This window comes from Rhinatrema bivittatum, chromosome 3 (assembly GCF_901001135.1).
Source record: "Rhinatrema bivittatum chromosome 3, aRhiBiv1.1, whole genome shotgun sequence".
Lineage (NCBI taxonomy): Eukaryota > Metazoa > Chordata > Amphibia > Gymnophiona > Rhinatrematidae > Rhinatrema > Rhinatrema bivittatum.
In genome coordinates this window covers 587,470,522-587,485,805 of record NC_042617.1, presented here as the reverse complement: position 1 = coordinate 587,485,805, position 15,284 = coordinate 587,470,522, and the positions used below count along the sequence as shown (strand labels likewise).

The 15,284-nt window shown below is 42.4% G+C and overlaps 1 protein-coding gene across 2 annotated transcripts in view; it reads left to right on the top strand.

Moving 5' to 3' along the window:
* WTAP (WT1 associated protein) overlaps positions 1–11,056 on the top strand; it is a 158,974-nt gene extending 147,918 nt beyond the window's left edge. For both annotated transcript variants that reach the window (XM_029596689.1, XM_029596688.1), the window contains exon 8: positions 9,807–11,056. In XM_029596689.1, coding sequence (XP_029452549.1) covers positions 9,807–10,390 — 584 coding nt within the window. In that variant the 3' untranslated portion in view covers positions 10,391–11,056. The remainder of the gene's footprint in view (positions 1–9,806) is intronic.
* The last annotated feature ends 4,228 nt before the right edge of the window (positions 11,057–15,284 follow it).

The following is a 15,284-nucleotide window of genomic DNA, read 5'->3' as shown; positions in this document are numbered from 1 at the left end:
CATAATTCTGGCTCAATCTGAGTACTCCTAGAGATATGCCTATGGATCTGAGGACTATTCTGATCAGGAGGAATCAGTAGGTCTCCTCTCAGACCCCCCTTCCTCCACAGGAAGAGTTTTTCCTCTGGAGGACTTCTCCTTTGATTTTGTTAAAAGGAGGAGGAAAAGTACAGGGCAAAAATGCTTGATATTCTTCAGTGTGTGGACTACCCAAAAGAAATCATGGCGGTGCCCATGAGATTTACAATTCTGATGAGAATGTGGGAGAACTCCCACTCTGACAGTAAATAAGTCAGATGTAAAGATTGTGTCCCAAAGGTTCCTTGATTTGAGAAGCAGCAGTCAGTCATTTTGCTTTCAAACAGGCCAAGAGGTCTGGAACCCACTCCTGTGCCGCTGGAGAAGGATTCCTTTACCCTTGAACTTCTTGGGAGAAAGGTTTATCAGTGTGCAATGCTCAGTGGCTGCACAGCATCCTACTAGCTTTTCATGGGGAAATATACTGTAAATGAAACATACTAAAAGAGATGAAATATGTTTTAAATATTTCTGAGGCGGCGTTTGACACACTGGAGTCAGTGGTGGATAGTGATATGACGTGTGGAAAACAGGACATTAGTGACTCGCATTGTTATAGGGGACTGGGGCTTCCCTGAAAAAAAGAGAAATAGAAAACAAACCTAAAAATAGACCAAGCTTAACTGATATTTCTTAAATCATTTCAACACTGAAATACACACACAGTTAGTGGAAACATTTGACTGTGTGTGTGGGGGGCAGGGGGTTGGTATAAGTGAGTGTTGGGAGTGTGTGAAAAAGGCCTGAAATGTCTCTTTTGATGACGTGCTGAGTGGCAGGTCAGAGTATCTGTGAGCTGGAGATAATAGAACTTTAAGAATAGCTGGGCAGGCTGGAAAAAAGGTGCTGATGAACCACTTTCGGTCTGCAGGCCATAGTTTGCCCACTTCTGCTATAGGAGCTTTATTTGTTTTATATATGCTTTATAACAAATACCTCTTTAGAAGCCATCTTCTGGACCTACTCAGTCCGGTTTATATCCTTTTGAAGATGTGTCCTCCAGAATTGTGCACAGTTTTCCAGATGACATCTCACCAGGGACTTACACAGGATGAAAACTCACAGTTCAGTCCATAGACTATTTTTTTATCAAGAGCTTATCAAGCAAGGAGGTTCCATAAAATCAGTGAGCAATCTCCTTCCAGATTCCTCCAACTGAAATTGGCTTAATCACATATGCATCCAGTTTGGGTTGGGCAGCCCATGTGGAGGGGCTTCATACCTAGGGCATTTGGTCTCCTCAGGAAAAGTTTCATCAGATAGCATTTCATCTTTAGTTCTAGGAAATTTATTTCAAAAATCAGTTTGTCTAAAAAATTTTACTGGCAAGCAGGAAGCAGTTTTCTACATGAACAAGCAGGGAGGCACAAGATTGTACTGTTTTTGTCAAGAAGCAGTCTGGATATGGGTCTAGGCCATCTCTCAAGGGATAATCATAAGGGCCATGCAGTTGGCAGGCAAGAAGAATGTCCTGGCAGACAGACTGAGTTGGGGTCCTGGAACCACATAAATTGTCCCTGGACAGGGAAGAGGCAAACAGATATTCTATGAGTAGGAAACTTTCATGGTAGATCTGTTTGTGTATCCTCTGAACAAAAATGTCCTGAACGACTGCTCTAGAAGAGAAACTTGAAGCAAACTAGCCTTTGATGCCTTCTCCCTCAAATGGGGAGAGGGTCTTCTTTATGCATATCCTCCAATTCTTCTGTTGGCAAAAACCTTGCTAAAGATTGGGAACTATGATTCTCATAGCTTTCTATTGATTGAGGCAGTAATTAGGTTGGTCAATTCACCAGCTCTCAGCACCAGGGAACATTGATTTCATCATCCAAACATCAGATTCCTAGCCCTCACAGCCTGGATGTAAATTATCTCAGGATGTGTCTTAGATTTGTCTGGCATCTAGAAAGTATTCCACAAGCAAATCAAACAGGAGTTTGGTCTGAAGACTAACTTGGGGTTCATCTCATTACAGTTGGCGCTTATCACCATGTAAACTCATCTCCATATAACCTTTAATTGTCATATTCATTTGGGACTTGCTTCAGTTGAAGCCTCTAATCAAACTTTCCACTGTGTGTTAAAACCTCAACATAGTACTCGCCCATTTGATGAAAGTTCCCTTTGATCCATTAGACTTGAGAGAGCTAAAATATCTGACCTGGAAAGTTAAATTTCTCACAGGTCAAGCAGGATGGCAGTCCTCACATATGGGTGACATCACAGGATGAAGCCCAATCACAGAACACGTTTGTCAAAGTTTCTAGAACTTTGACTGGCCCCTACTGGGCATGCCTAGCATGGCACTAACCCTGCAGCCAGCAGGGGTACCCCTTCAGTTTTCTATTTTCTGCGCAGCAGTAGCCAAGCGGTTAAGGAGCTCCACAGAGATTCCTGACAGGAACTTTCCTCACGGAATTACTAAAAAGTTTCATACCCCACAGGGGTCTCTCTTTCGAATTTTTCACTCCGCGGTACTCCGGTAATTTTTTACCTGTTTTCGGTCGATTCCCGTCAAATTTGGCCCTCACGGCCTACTGGCAGTTGACCATACCCCGGCACGAGTGACCATGGCTTCGGGGTTCCGTCGGTGCCCGGACTGCAATCACACCATGTCCATCACAGATCTTCATAAAGTCTGTGTAATGTGTCTCGGATGTGAGCACAATGTCCTGACCTGCACTAAATGTGCCCTAATGACACCCAGAGGTCGCAAGACCAGAATGGAGAAGATGGAACTTCTCTTCTGTGCTCAAACCCCGACGCCTTCTATTGCATCAACGTCGTCAGAACCGGCACCGTCAACTTCACGCCTGTAACGACCACCAGTCTGTGACAGTCCGGCATCGACGACTTCTCGGCCTTTAACTCCCCCTCAGGACCGAGGGGATCATAGAGAGCAATATCGACATCGGAAGCCTCGGACCATCGAGGGAGTGAAATCATCAACCTCGCCATCTTCTGAGCCGCCGTCGAAGAATCCCCATCCAGAAAAGGCACAGACCTTTTCGGCGACCGGGTCACCGAGGCAACCCTCACCCGAAAGGGGATTGGGAACCATGACTCCGCCTTTAACGGTGGTCCCTCCGGCTATGCCTCTGCCTCCTTCTTCTGTTCTGGAGCCGGGGCTGCTTGCTCCAGGTCTCCGAGAAGAACTGGACCTGCTAGTTCAGGAGGCCATCGACAAGGCGATGCATCGACTCCAAGTTCCTCTGGCACCGACACCAGTACCGATCATGGAACCGACCGCTGACCTGATTCCTGCAGCGTTGGCACCGCTGCTCTCGAAAATGGAAGCGCTCATCGCCGCTTTTCCACCGACGGATCCCAGGTCACTGGCTCTGGTGCCCTCTCCTCTTACCTTGTCATCGGGAGGAGAAACACCGCTCCGCATCCCTCCATCGGGAGTCCTACCGATGCCTCAGCCATCTATGCCGATACGTCAGGCGGCTTCATCGGTGCCTCCAATTATTCCTTCAATTCCTTTGGAGCCTAGACCAGGACCTTCAGGGATTCCACTGTCCCGTCCCCCTAGAGCTCCTAGAGGGGCAGATGCCGATCTCTACAATACCTGGACAGATGATTCTTCACCAGACACCACTGACTTGCCTTCACCACCTTCTCCTTCTGAAAGCAGAAAGCGTTTTCCTCCAGAGGACCTTTCCTTCATAAACTTTGTGAAGGCGATGTCTGAATTGGTTCCCTTCCAATTACAGACCGAGCACGATGACAGGCACCAAATGATGGAGTTGTTGCAATTCCTGGATGCTCCCAAGGAAATTACCTCCATCCCCATTCACCAAGTTCTTCTGGATCTCCTCAAAAAGAACTGGGAACACCCTGGCTCTGTTGCTCCAGTCAGCAGGAAGGCTGACCACTTATTTGGTACAGACAGCCCCAGGTTTTCAAAAATCTCAATTGGATCACCACTCTATCGTGGAATCTACCCAAAAGAGAACAAAGAGATCAAAACCTCATACTTCCTTTCCCCCAGGCAAGGAGCAAAAATTTCTAGATGCAAATGGTCGCCGGGTCTTCCAGGGCTCAATGCTCATCTCTCGGATTGCCTCTTACCAGCTGTATATGACCCAGTACAACAGGGTCTTATTCAAGCAGATACAGGACTTTGCAGAGTCCCTGCCACAGCAATTCCAGGAACAGCTTCAAACCCTAGTAAACAAAGGTTTTGAGGCGGGCAAGCATGAGATAAGATCATAGCAGCTGCAGATACCCTGGAAGCAATCTCTGTGAAAAGATGGGCCTGGCTCAAGTCTTCGGATCTTCGCCCTGAAGTACAGGATAGATTGTCCGACCTGCCCTGTATAGGGGACAATCTATTCGGCGAACAGATTCAATGAATGGTGGCGGAACTCAAGACGATTGGATGATCAGGGCTCCTACTCAATAAATTGCTCTGTCGTCCCTGATTTCGCTAGGATTTCTAGTCAACTACGACAAATCCTACTTAGTCCCATCACAAACCTTATCATTTATTTATTTATTTGAGGCTTTTATATACCGACATTCATCTGGGATATCACATCGGTTTACATTAAACGTTAAAAACTGCACATGAAATGCGCTTGACATATAACAAGAGAACAGGTATATATAGAACAAATTAACGGGGTACAAGCCTAGATGTATGCATGATAAATATGGGAGACAGGGAAGTTGAACGTAAGGGTAACTTAAGGATTAGGGATATTTACAATGAAAATACAATGCTATTTGAGATGAGGAAACAATGCGACAAGGCGATAGCAAAAGCCAGAAGAATGCTGGGATGCATAGAGAGAGGTATATCGAGTAAGAAAAGGGAAGTGATTATTCCCTTGTACGGGTCCTTGGTGAGGCCTCACCTGGAGTACTGTGTTCAGTTCTGGAGACCGTATCTACAAAGAGACAAAGACAAGATGGAAGCGGTACAGAGAAGGGCGACAAGGAAGGTGGAGGATCTTCATCGGATGACATACAAGGAGAGATTGAAGAATCTAAATATGTACACCCTGGAGGAAAGAAGGAGCAGGGGTGATATGATTCAGACTTTCAGATACTTAAAAAACTTTAATGATCCAAAGACAAAGACAAACCTTTTCCGTCGGAAAAAAATCAGCAGAACCAGAGGTCACGAGCTGAGGCTCCAGGGAGGAAGACAAAGAACCAATGTCAGGAAGTATTTCTTCACGGAAAGGGTGGTGGATGTCTGGAATGCCCTTCCGGAGGAAGTGGTGAAGTTTAAAACTGTGAAGGACTTCAAAGGGGCGTGGGATAAACACTGTGGGTCCATCAAGTCTAGTGGGCGTAAATAAAGAGGAGGCAGCAAAACACTGCACGGAGCGGCAGTAGCCACAGAGGCATTCATGGAGCGGGATGCCAGTGGCCAGTAGTTGGTGTTCCACCTTCAGGCAGCAAAACACTGCACAGAGCAGCAGTAGCCACAGAGGCATTCACGGAGCGGGATGCCAGTGGCCAGTAGTTGGTGTTCCACCTTCAGGCGGCAAAACACTGCACGGAGCGGCAGTAGCCACAGAGGCATTCACGGAGCGGGATGCCAGTGGTTGGTGTTCTGCCTTCACAGAGGGCTGCCATCTCCAAAAAAAAAAACAAACAAACAAACAAAGCAGGGGTGGGTAAGAGTATGGGGCAGGGGTGTGGCCTGCTTGTTGCGGCGGTTGCTACCCCTGATTGAGCTGGATGTTAACTGGGATGCGGATACGGCGCTGCTCTCTGCATGGTGGAGGGTTGGAAGGGAGTTGGGGCCGGAGGGTGCTGGAAGCCAATAGTGATGGGTGGGAGGGAGAAAAAGGGTGGGGAAAAAAAAATGGATGAACTGCGTGGCTTGCTGGGCAGACTGGATGGGCCGTTTGGTCTTCTGCCGTCATTTCTATGTTTCTATATATGTTTCTATGAGGAAGATCTTGAAACAAGGAAGCCCAAGGATCTGTGCTGGGAGGGTAGGGGGTGTATGATTAGGTGTACGCTTGTGCGAATAACCATGTCTTTAGTTTTTTTTTTTTAATGTTTTTAGGCAGTCTTCTTGGCGGAAGTCTACAGGCATTTTGTTCCATAGGGCAGGGCCAGCTAAGGAGAGAGCACATGCACTGGTAGAAGCCAGATTGTTGTTTCTTGGGGAGGGGGTGCATATGGAAGCAAGATATTGGCTCTGAGATGGTTTGGTGGGTTGGTGGAATACTAGAGTCATTGAACCGGCTCAATTCAGGGTTGTGGAGTGCCTTGTGTATGATGGAGAGAGTTTTGTACTGGATTCGAGATGCTATGGGTAGCCAGTGCAGTTCCTTGAGCACGGGTGAAATGTGTTTGTTTCTGCGTGTGTTTGTAAGTATTCGTGCAACTGTGTTTTCCAAGATCTGCAGTGGGTGAGTGTTTTTAGGAAGGCCTAGGAGAAGTGAGTTACAATAATCAATTTTCGAGAATATAGTAGTTTGCAGTACTGTACAAAAGTCAGGTTGGTGGTGTAAAGGTTTAAATTTCTTTAGGGTGTGTAATTTAAAGAAACATTCTTTCAGGGTGCCGTGGGGCGGCGGTGGATTTCATGAGGACTACCATCCTGCTGTCTTGTGAGAACACCTGTTACAGGTAAGCAACATTTGCTTTCTCACAGGACAAGCAGGATGGTAGTCCTCACATATGGGTGAGTACTGAGCTGAGGATGTCAGAGTATGCACCAAATGCTGTTAACAGTTCAGCAAGATAGGTAAATAATCATGTATTCATAAATTTTAGTACAATGTAAAAATTGCATCTTTCTGTTATGCCCAGACAGGTCTGACTTTGGAAAAGCATGTCAAGGCTCATAGTGTTACAGCCTTGGCAGTATCAGTGGCCCCCACCTAAAATCAACCTCCATGGAAGAGATTTGCAAGGTTGCAATGTGGAGCTCGTGCCAACATTTCTATCTTATTACTGTTTAGATAGACTCCTGGCACACCAGTAGGTTTGGTCAATCTGTCCTACAGATTCTATTCAAGATTTAATATCCAAGTCTATTCCCCTAAGGCCCATTGTTATTTTCAGACTGCTCTCTTTATATAAAAAAAAAGAGGGAGAGAGAAACTAAAAGTGGCTAATTGATCCCAAAAATACTTCTGCCCATTGGCAATGATTTTGTCTGGTTTAGGGGCTGTCTATAGCTAGGGATTCCCCACCTGTTAGGACTATTACCTGCTGCTTATCCTCAAGAGAAAGCAAAAGTTGCTTACCTATAACACATGTTCTCAGAGAATGGCAGGATGTAAGCTGTGGCAGCTGTTGGATTGCTTATTCAATATTGGTTATAACATGAACTGAAGACATCCCGCATAATGTCCGTGACGCAAGACTGCATGCACATGCTCAGTGGGTTCTAGATGCTATGTAGTAGTTTTTACTGGCCGAGCTCCATGGGATGATGATGCCCAGCTGTGAGAACTTGCAGCCTATTGTCTTTAGATAACATCTGTTATTAGTAAGCAACTTTAGCTTTATTTATGTTCAAAATGAGTTGGCCAGCTTGGTGACTTGGAGGCAATGCTCTACACTGCCATGCAGAACTAGATTTGATTTCTGGATTAGATCTTCTGCATCCTGGGCCGGCGAGGGATGGTGCAGAGGGAGTGTTCAGACACTGTAGGAAGGAAGAGGAAGTTCCACATTTTAAGTCTGGCCAGTAGTGCCATTTCATGGGGTCCTTGTTAGCTAGGTTTAAGGCCCCTAGTTGAGGACTGTCAGGATGGGTGGACTATTTTGTGGGGAGGAGAGGAAGCAGAGATGAAGATGTAAAATAGGTGAAAAAACTCTGGATAGTTGCAAACGAAAGCTCATGACACCATAGTCCTTCAGAGACAGGTTCCAGCTAAGCTGGAATTCTTAGTGTAGAAGGAACCTGCTAGCCTAAAAGAAGAAATAATTCCCTTTGCAGTTGTAGTACATCAGTAACTCTGTGAGCACCCAGAGAGGTTATTGATTTAGGATGTATTTTTAAAAGGATGGTAGCAGAACAAGCATTGTACTCTGGCCATTATAGCATTTCTGTCCATCTATAGGTGTTCAGAGGGCCAGAAATGAGTGCAGTTTGATTCCACTAATCATGATCCTGTTTTTTGTTTTTTTTTGAAAGACTATGTGGTCATAAAAATACATGAATGGTTATTTAGAAGTTGCTCAGGACATTGGATGATGCAGCATACAACTATTTTAATTTTTTGCATTAGCTTGATGCATACTGAGGGATAATGTAGAATGGCCAATTGTTGCATATTCACGGATAACTCTGTAGCTGTATAGAACAATGTAAAACACCTATTAAACTCTGCATATTGTAGCATAGATCTTAATTTTACAACAGCACAAAGAACATCCTGTACATTGGGCACTATCTAAATTGTGGCATGAACTTCAAATAGTTGCAGTTGAGGACTGGTCAAGACAAAGTTGTAGAAAAGTAATGGTGATTTTTATAACCTACTAGCTGTACCCTGCCACGCGTTGCTGTGGCTGAGCCTGGTTAAGTTGAAAAAAACAGAACAGAGCCAGGGGATATCTGTAATATGTTTAATTTTGCAATGCTTGTGGGTATACGACATTTTTTATTGTTCCATCGTTAGTGCAGATATACAAATTGTCAGGTTTGCCTACTCGTGAACATGCAACATACAATTGTCCATGTGAGAAGCAATCGGTTTGTAGATGTAAACCGCAGAGGTGTAAAGATTGTCCTTGAGCTTTGTTGATGGTTATTGCAAATGCCAATCTAATTGAGAGGAGACGAACACTGTTGGTGCAGATACGAGATATGAATACACACTGTTGATTTTATTCGGACCATCACTTGAACACTGTTCTTTGATTACTCAGCCCCTGAGGCAGCCACCGCAAGTGGCGAAACTCTGCCAGAGTCGGGCAATTTTATTTGAGTTTTGACGTCTCCTTGATTAAAGTTTGAAAAAGACGCTCTTTGGCATCCTCCTGCTTGTTGTTTGCCTACGGTTTCACTGGATCGCCTACCCTGCTGTTTTTTGGGTCCATCGCTGTTTTGTGTAAGCAATTTTTAAACTTGTATTACCTGTCACAGGTGTGACCTAAATGTAATGTAAGTGTATAAGATCCTTCCCGTATGGGAATTGAATGTTGTATGCAAATTTTAACGCATTCGGTTAAGCGGTTGGCGAGATTAGTGACGACGTACAAAATATTTAACATTTTTATTTATATAGATTAAATAATAATCACCACTACATTTTCACAATTGTCTGCTTTTGTTACTTCAGCTGCAACTATCTGAAGATCATCCTGAAATTTAGTTAGGGTCTTACCTATACACACACTAAACTAAGTGAAACTGTTTTGTGATGATGTCCTGTTTTGGCACATTATTAATTCTGTTGGAATTCACAATGCCTTAAACTTGAAATGTAAGATTAATGCTGTAATGAATACAGTACATATATGAATTCTATTTTTATGATCCAAATTTTAATGTGTGTATGTTTAAGACTAGCACACATAGTGAACATACAAAAATAATTTTAAAAGTCAAACTCTTATGACAGCACTCGTTCGCTATAATGGGCTGCAGTTGAAAGCTCATGTACATCAACAGCTTTTTTTGTTGGTGCTTTTAAAACTTATTGGAACCTATAAAATCTCCATTTTTCTCTAGATAACTGGAAGTCTGCAATACAGTTTGATTAAATGTTTTTAAATTTGTGGTTTATTTCTTTGTACAGAATTGAATGATTTCATCATCCAACTTGATGAGGAGGTAGAGGGTATGCAGAGCACCATCCTAGTACTCCAGCAGCAGCTGAAGGAATCTCGTCAGCAGTTGTCTTTGTCCCAGCAGCAGCAGTCCCAGGCCTCAGCCCCAGGTACCAGCAGGACTCCAGTTTCTGAGCCCACAGACCAGGGAGAGGCCTTGGATAAAGATTGCAGCCGTCTGACTAACGGACCTAGCAATGGCAGCTCCTCCCATCAGAGGACATCTGGGTCTGGGTTTTATAGGGAAGGTGGCAGCACAGAAGAGGACTTTACCTCCTCCCCAGGAAATAGTAATAAACTCTCCAACCACTCTGAAGAGAGAACTGGCAGAGGCAGTAGTAGCTACATAAATCAGCTCAGTATTGGGTACGAGAGTGTAGACTCTCCCACAGGCAGTGAAAACTCTGTCACTCACCATTCAAATGACACAGACTCCAATCATGATCCCCAAGAGGAGAAGCCATTGAGTGGGAAAGGTAACAGAACTCTGAGTTCCCGTCATGTTCAGAATGGTTTGGACTCTAATGTAAATGTACATGGTTCAGTTTTGTAACATTTTTTTCTGCAAAAATTTTTATACAGTGTCATTTAATTTTGGTGGGGATACTGTCCAGAAAGTTTAAATAGTGCATAATTTGTCACAATTTTGCCTTTTGTGTGATTTGTTTTTTATTTTTTTTATTTTGCTTTGTGTAATATCTCTGCCAAATTGGAAATTTTAACAGTTAATTACGTTGAAGTTGCTTAAAAAAAAAAAAAAAAAAAAAAAATTTGTGTAGGCTCGAGTTATTTTTATATGAGTTAATGTGAAGTTGAAAGTGAAACCTACTTCCAAAATTGAACATTAATGATGTCTGTACAAATCTGTGTATCTAGAACCTGTGCTGTGTAAGGGCATTCTTACTCTCACTGTACTTGGACCCATTCAAACACTTGTCATGGTATGCTGTGGGTTTGACTGCCAAGTTTGCTGTCTTACAGTAGATTTATTATAAGAAATTGAACTTTTTGAAGGAGTCCTGCAATAGTTTGTGTTGATTATAGTTTTTCATCATACATCTGTGCATTTTATTTCTCTAGGTAACTGAACATTTAAGAATTGTGTGCATAGTTATTCAGTTTTAAGAACTGTTGTATCCTGTTTATGCATATTGACCTGTGACTCCAATATTAGCTTACCTGTACTGACCAACCTAAATAAAGATTTTTAATAATGTAATGCAAGTTCTTTATTCCTTGTGGATTATGTTACTTATCAATGAGGGTATTGCATTTTGGAGTAGTAGTGCTTCTATTTTGCTGAGAAATAGAAATTTGCCGCAACTGAGAAACTTAGCAAATCTATTTTTTTTTTTTAACTCATCACTTGAGTCCATAAAGAAGACAAACGATTCAAAAAAGCAATTTAACATAGTATTGATGGCAGAAAAAGACCAAAATAATTCATCTAGTCGGCCCAGCAAGTTTCCCAAGGTAGTAACTGCTGCTCCGAGCAGGTTACCCCCAAGCATTTTTTATTTATTCCCATCCTCTAGCCTTTTAGGGATCCACAGTGTTTATCCCCTGCCCCTTTAAAATCCTTTACAGTTTAATCTTCACCACTTCCTCCAGAAGGGCATTCCAGGCATCTACCACCCTCTCAGTGAAGAAATATTTCCTGACATTGGTTCTAAGTCTTCCTCTTTGGAGTTTCAAATCGTGACCCCTAGTTCTAGTAAATTGTTTCCAGTGGAAAAGGTTTGTTGACGAGCATGGATCATTAAAACCTTTCAAGTATCTGAAGGTCTGTATCATATCACCCATGCTGCTCCTCTCATCCAGGTTCTTCAACCTCTCTTCATAAGTCATTCGATGGAGACCACCCACCATTTTGGTCGCCCTTCTCTAGACCATCTCCATCCTGTCTGTCTCCTTTGAGATACGGTCTCCAGAACTGAACACAGTACTCCAGGTGAGGCCTCACAAAGGACCTGTACAAGGGGATTATCACTTCCTTTTTCTTACTAGATATTCCTCTTTATGCAGCCTAGTATTCTTCTGGCTTTGGCTATCGCTGTGTCACACTGCTTTGTCAACTTCAGGTCGTTAGACGCTATCACCCCAAGATCTCTCTCCTGCTCCGTGCACATCAGCCCTTCACCCCCCAACGCATTCAGTTCTTTCGAATTACACTCCAAATGCATGACTCTGCACTTCTTGGCATTGAATCCCAGCTGCCATATCTTTGACCATTTTTCCAGCTTCCTTAAATCCCGTCTCATTCTCTGTACTCCTTCCAGCGTGCCCACTCTGTTGCAGGTCTTAGTATCCTCCTCAAATAGACAAGCTTTACCTTCTATCCCTTCTGCAATTCACTCATAAAGATGTTGAACAGAACCGGTCCCAACACCGATCCCTGTGGCACTCCACTTAACACCATTCTCTCTTCAGAGTAGGTTCCATTTATCATCACCCGTTGTCTTCTATCAGTCAACCAGTTTGTAATCCACACCATCACCTTGGAGATGACTCCCAAGCTTCTCATTTTGTTGATGAGTCTTCTATGTGGGACTGTATTAAAAGCTTTACTAAAATCCAAGTAAATTACATTGAGCGTTCTTCCCTGATAACAGCTCTCTAGTCACCCAGTCAAAGAAATCAATTAGATTTGTCTGACAGGACCTTCCCCTGGTGAATCTATGCTGTTTCTGATCAAGCAACCCACCGGATTGCACTTTCCTTCAGCAGAATCTCCATTAATTTTACCACCACTGAGGTGATGCTAACCAGCCTGTAGTTTCAACTTTCAGAAAGAAATTGAAAACCTGGCTTTTCGCAGAAGCCTACCGCTGAAGGATCTCCTCAACCATCACTGACTCTCACTCCCCCACCCCTCCCCTATCCCTTCCCCCTCCCAACCTCACCCTTTCCTTCTCCCTCTGGACATACCAGGCTAATAACTGCCTAGGACAAACCTATGTTTTGTATCTTACAGTTTTTGTTGATTTGTATATTTATCTCTCTCTAATTGTTTCTTAGTTTAAACTCTGCACTGTCTTCCATTGCCCAGGTTTTATGCTCCCTGTTTAATGTAACTTTACTTTCTACCTTGATGTTAATTGGTTTCCCCTCAGTTACATTGTAAACCGGTACGATAAGACCTAGTCTTGAGCATCGGTATAGGAAAAGAAATTAAATAAATAAATAAATAAATATGGTCTTTAGTAACCCTCAGATCAGTGGGTACTAAGAATCATAAAGGATACTGATTAAACTTCAGGTCTACTCCCAAGCATTCCTTAAAAGGTCCTGTCTAGATACAAAACAGCTCAAACTCTTTTGCCAAGAGGTTTTTTTTTTTTATCCCTTCTAATGGCCCCCACTAGTAGAAAGAAATTAGATTCTACTCCAAATACTTTGATTCCAAAAAGATAGGTGGTCTCCAACCCATCATAGATCTCAGGAATCTCAAATTCCTAAAGAGAAAAAAATCTCTTAAGGTACTACCCTTTCTCATTTAGAGAATAATAGTTTGCTTTCTTCCCTGGACCTCAGATGCTTACGTGTACATTTTGTTTCACAATACTTTCATTTGGCTTTTTAGCAGCATCCAGAGTGTTCACAAAGTGCTTGCAGTAGTAGTTGCACATCTAAGAATAAAGAATGCTTTTGTTTTTCTATACCTGGACAACTAGCTCATAGTATACAATTCTCTACATGAAACCTGTTCCTCAGCCTGTTGTACCTTGAACACTCTTCTATTCCTAGGATTTCTCATCTATTTTCCAAAACCTATCATGAATCCATCTCACATAGACTTGATAGGAGCTCATCTGGACATCACAAAGGGGAAAATATTTTTATCTCAGAAGAGAGCAGACAAGTTAACCAAATTAATCCTAGAGATCACAGATCAGAGACCAATCTTTGCCCACCACTTCATGAAAATTTAGGTCACATGGTGGCCATGGTTCACATTACCCTTTATGCATGTCTTCACATGAAACAAGCTAACAACTGAATTTTTAATGGAACCAGCATCTTCAATTTATGCAGAAGATAAAAATATCCACTTTTGTCCAATCTCTGACATGGTAATTGGATCATTCAGATCTGCTGAAAGGTCAATTTTTTTGTCTGTTTGACAGATGCTTCCTTTGACGTTTGGGGGTTGGGAGGGAGACACAGCTGGTAAACTCTGCTCTCAGGGTACCTGGTTATAACAAGAAAAATGATTGCTCTCAATTCTAGATTTATAAATCTTCAGTGTTCTATAAATGTTCAATCTACTACTGAAGAACAAGGTGCTTTTGATCTAGACAGACAACCAGGTGACAATGTTCTTATATCAACAAACAAGGAGGAACAGGTTCTTACAAACTTTGTAAAGAAGCAGCAAAACTTGAGAAATGGGCAATTGCTCATTGGATGTTTCTCCTAGCTATCTACCTTCCTGGAGGCCAGAATCAGATAATAGACAGATTTAAGTAGCCAACTTCAACCATACAAATGATTGCTACATGATTAAGTAGTATGAGAACTTTTCCAGCTTTGGAGCATTCTGCAAACTGACCTCTTTGCAATGTCTAAATAGGTTCCCATGTACTGCTGCAGGAAACTCAATAATAGACAGAGTTGCTGCAAAAGCTTTCTCAGTTCTGACTAATTTAGAATTTCATGTATTTTCCCCCAAAAGCTAAGAATCTTCTCTTTGCATACCAGCCTTCTGTCTTTTTAACCCTAACTGCTTGGATGTTGAAAGTCTACTTGCATATGGAAATGAATAGATTTCTTCTACATTTAAGAAGTATTCTATCAGAATATCATACAAGTTTAAATGGTAAAGATTTACATCCTGGTCTTCACATTTTAATCAGGATTCTTTTCAATATCCTGACTCATCGTTACTTCAGTATCTACTAACCTTTCTAACTCTGGTCTGAAAAATTAATCTGAGTTAATCTCAACACTACAGCAGCATATCACAGTGACTGGGACGGTGTTTGTATTTCCCATTAATCTTCAGTTGCAAGAATCATGAAAAGGGCTTGTGCATCTAAAGCCTCCAGTAAAGGATCTCCTTGTGACCTAAGTTTAGTTCTTGCTTGGCTCATGAAACCTACATTTAAACCATTGACAACTACTGATGTAAAATGTTTCTTGGAAAGTTTTTCATTTTTGATAGCAGTTACTTCTGCTCAGAGTAAGTGAATTGCAAACCCTAGTCATATGCTCTCTTTATGCTCAAGTTTTTCCAACAGAGTTGTTTTAAAAATTAATTCAAAATTTCTACCAAAAATGGTCTCAATTTAACTTAAATTTAGTCTATTGTATTTCCTACATTTTCCCTAAGACTACCCTTTTCTTAAGGGTGAAAGGGGCTCTTCATACATTGGACTGCAAAACATAGAAACATGATGGCAGAAAAAGACAGTATGGCCTATCCAGTCTGCCAAACCATCCAACTA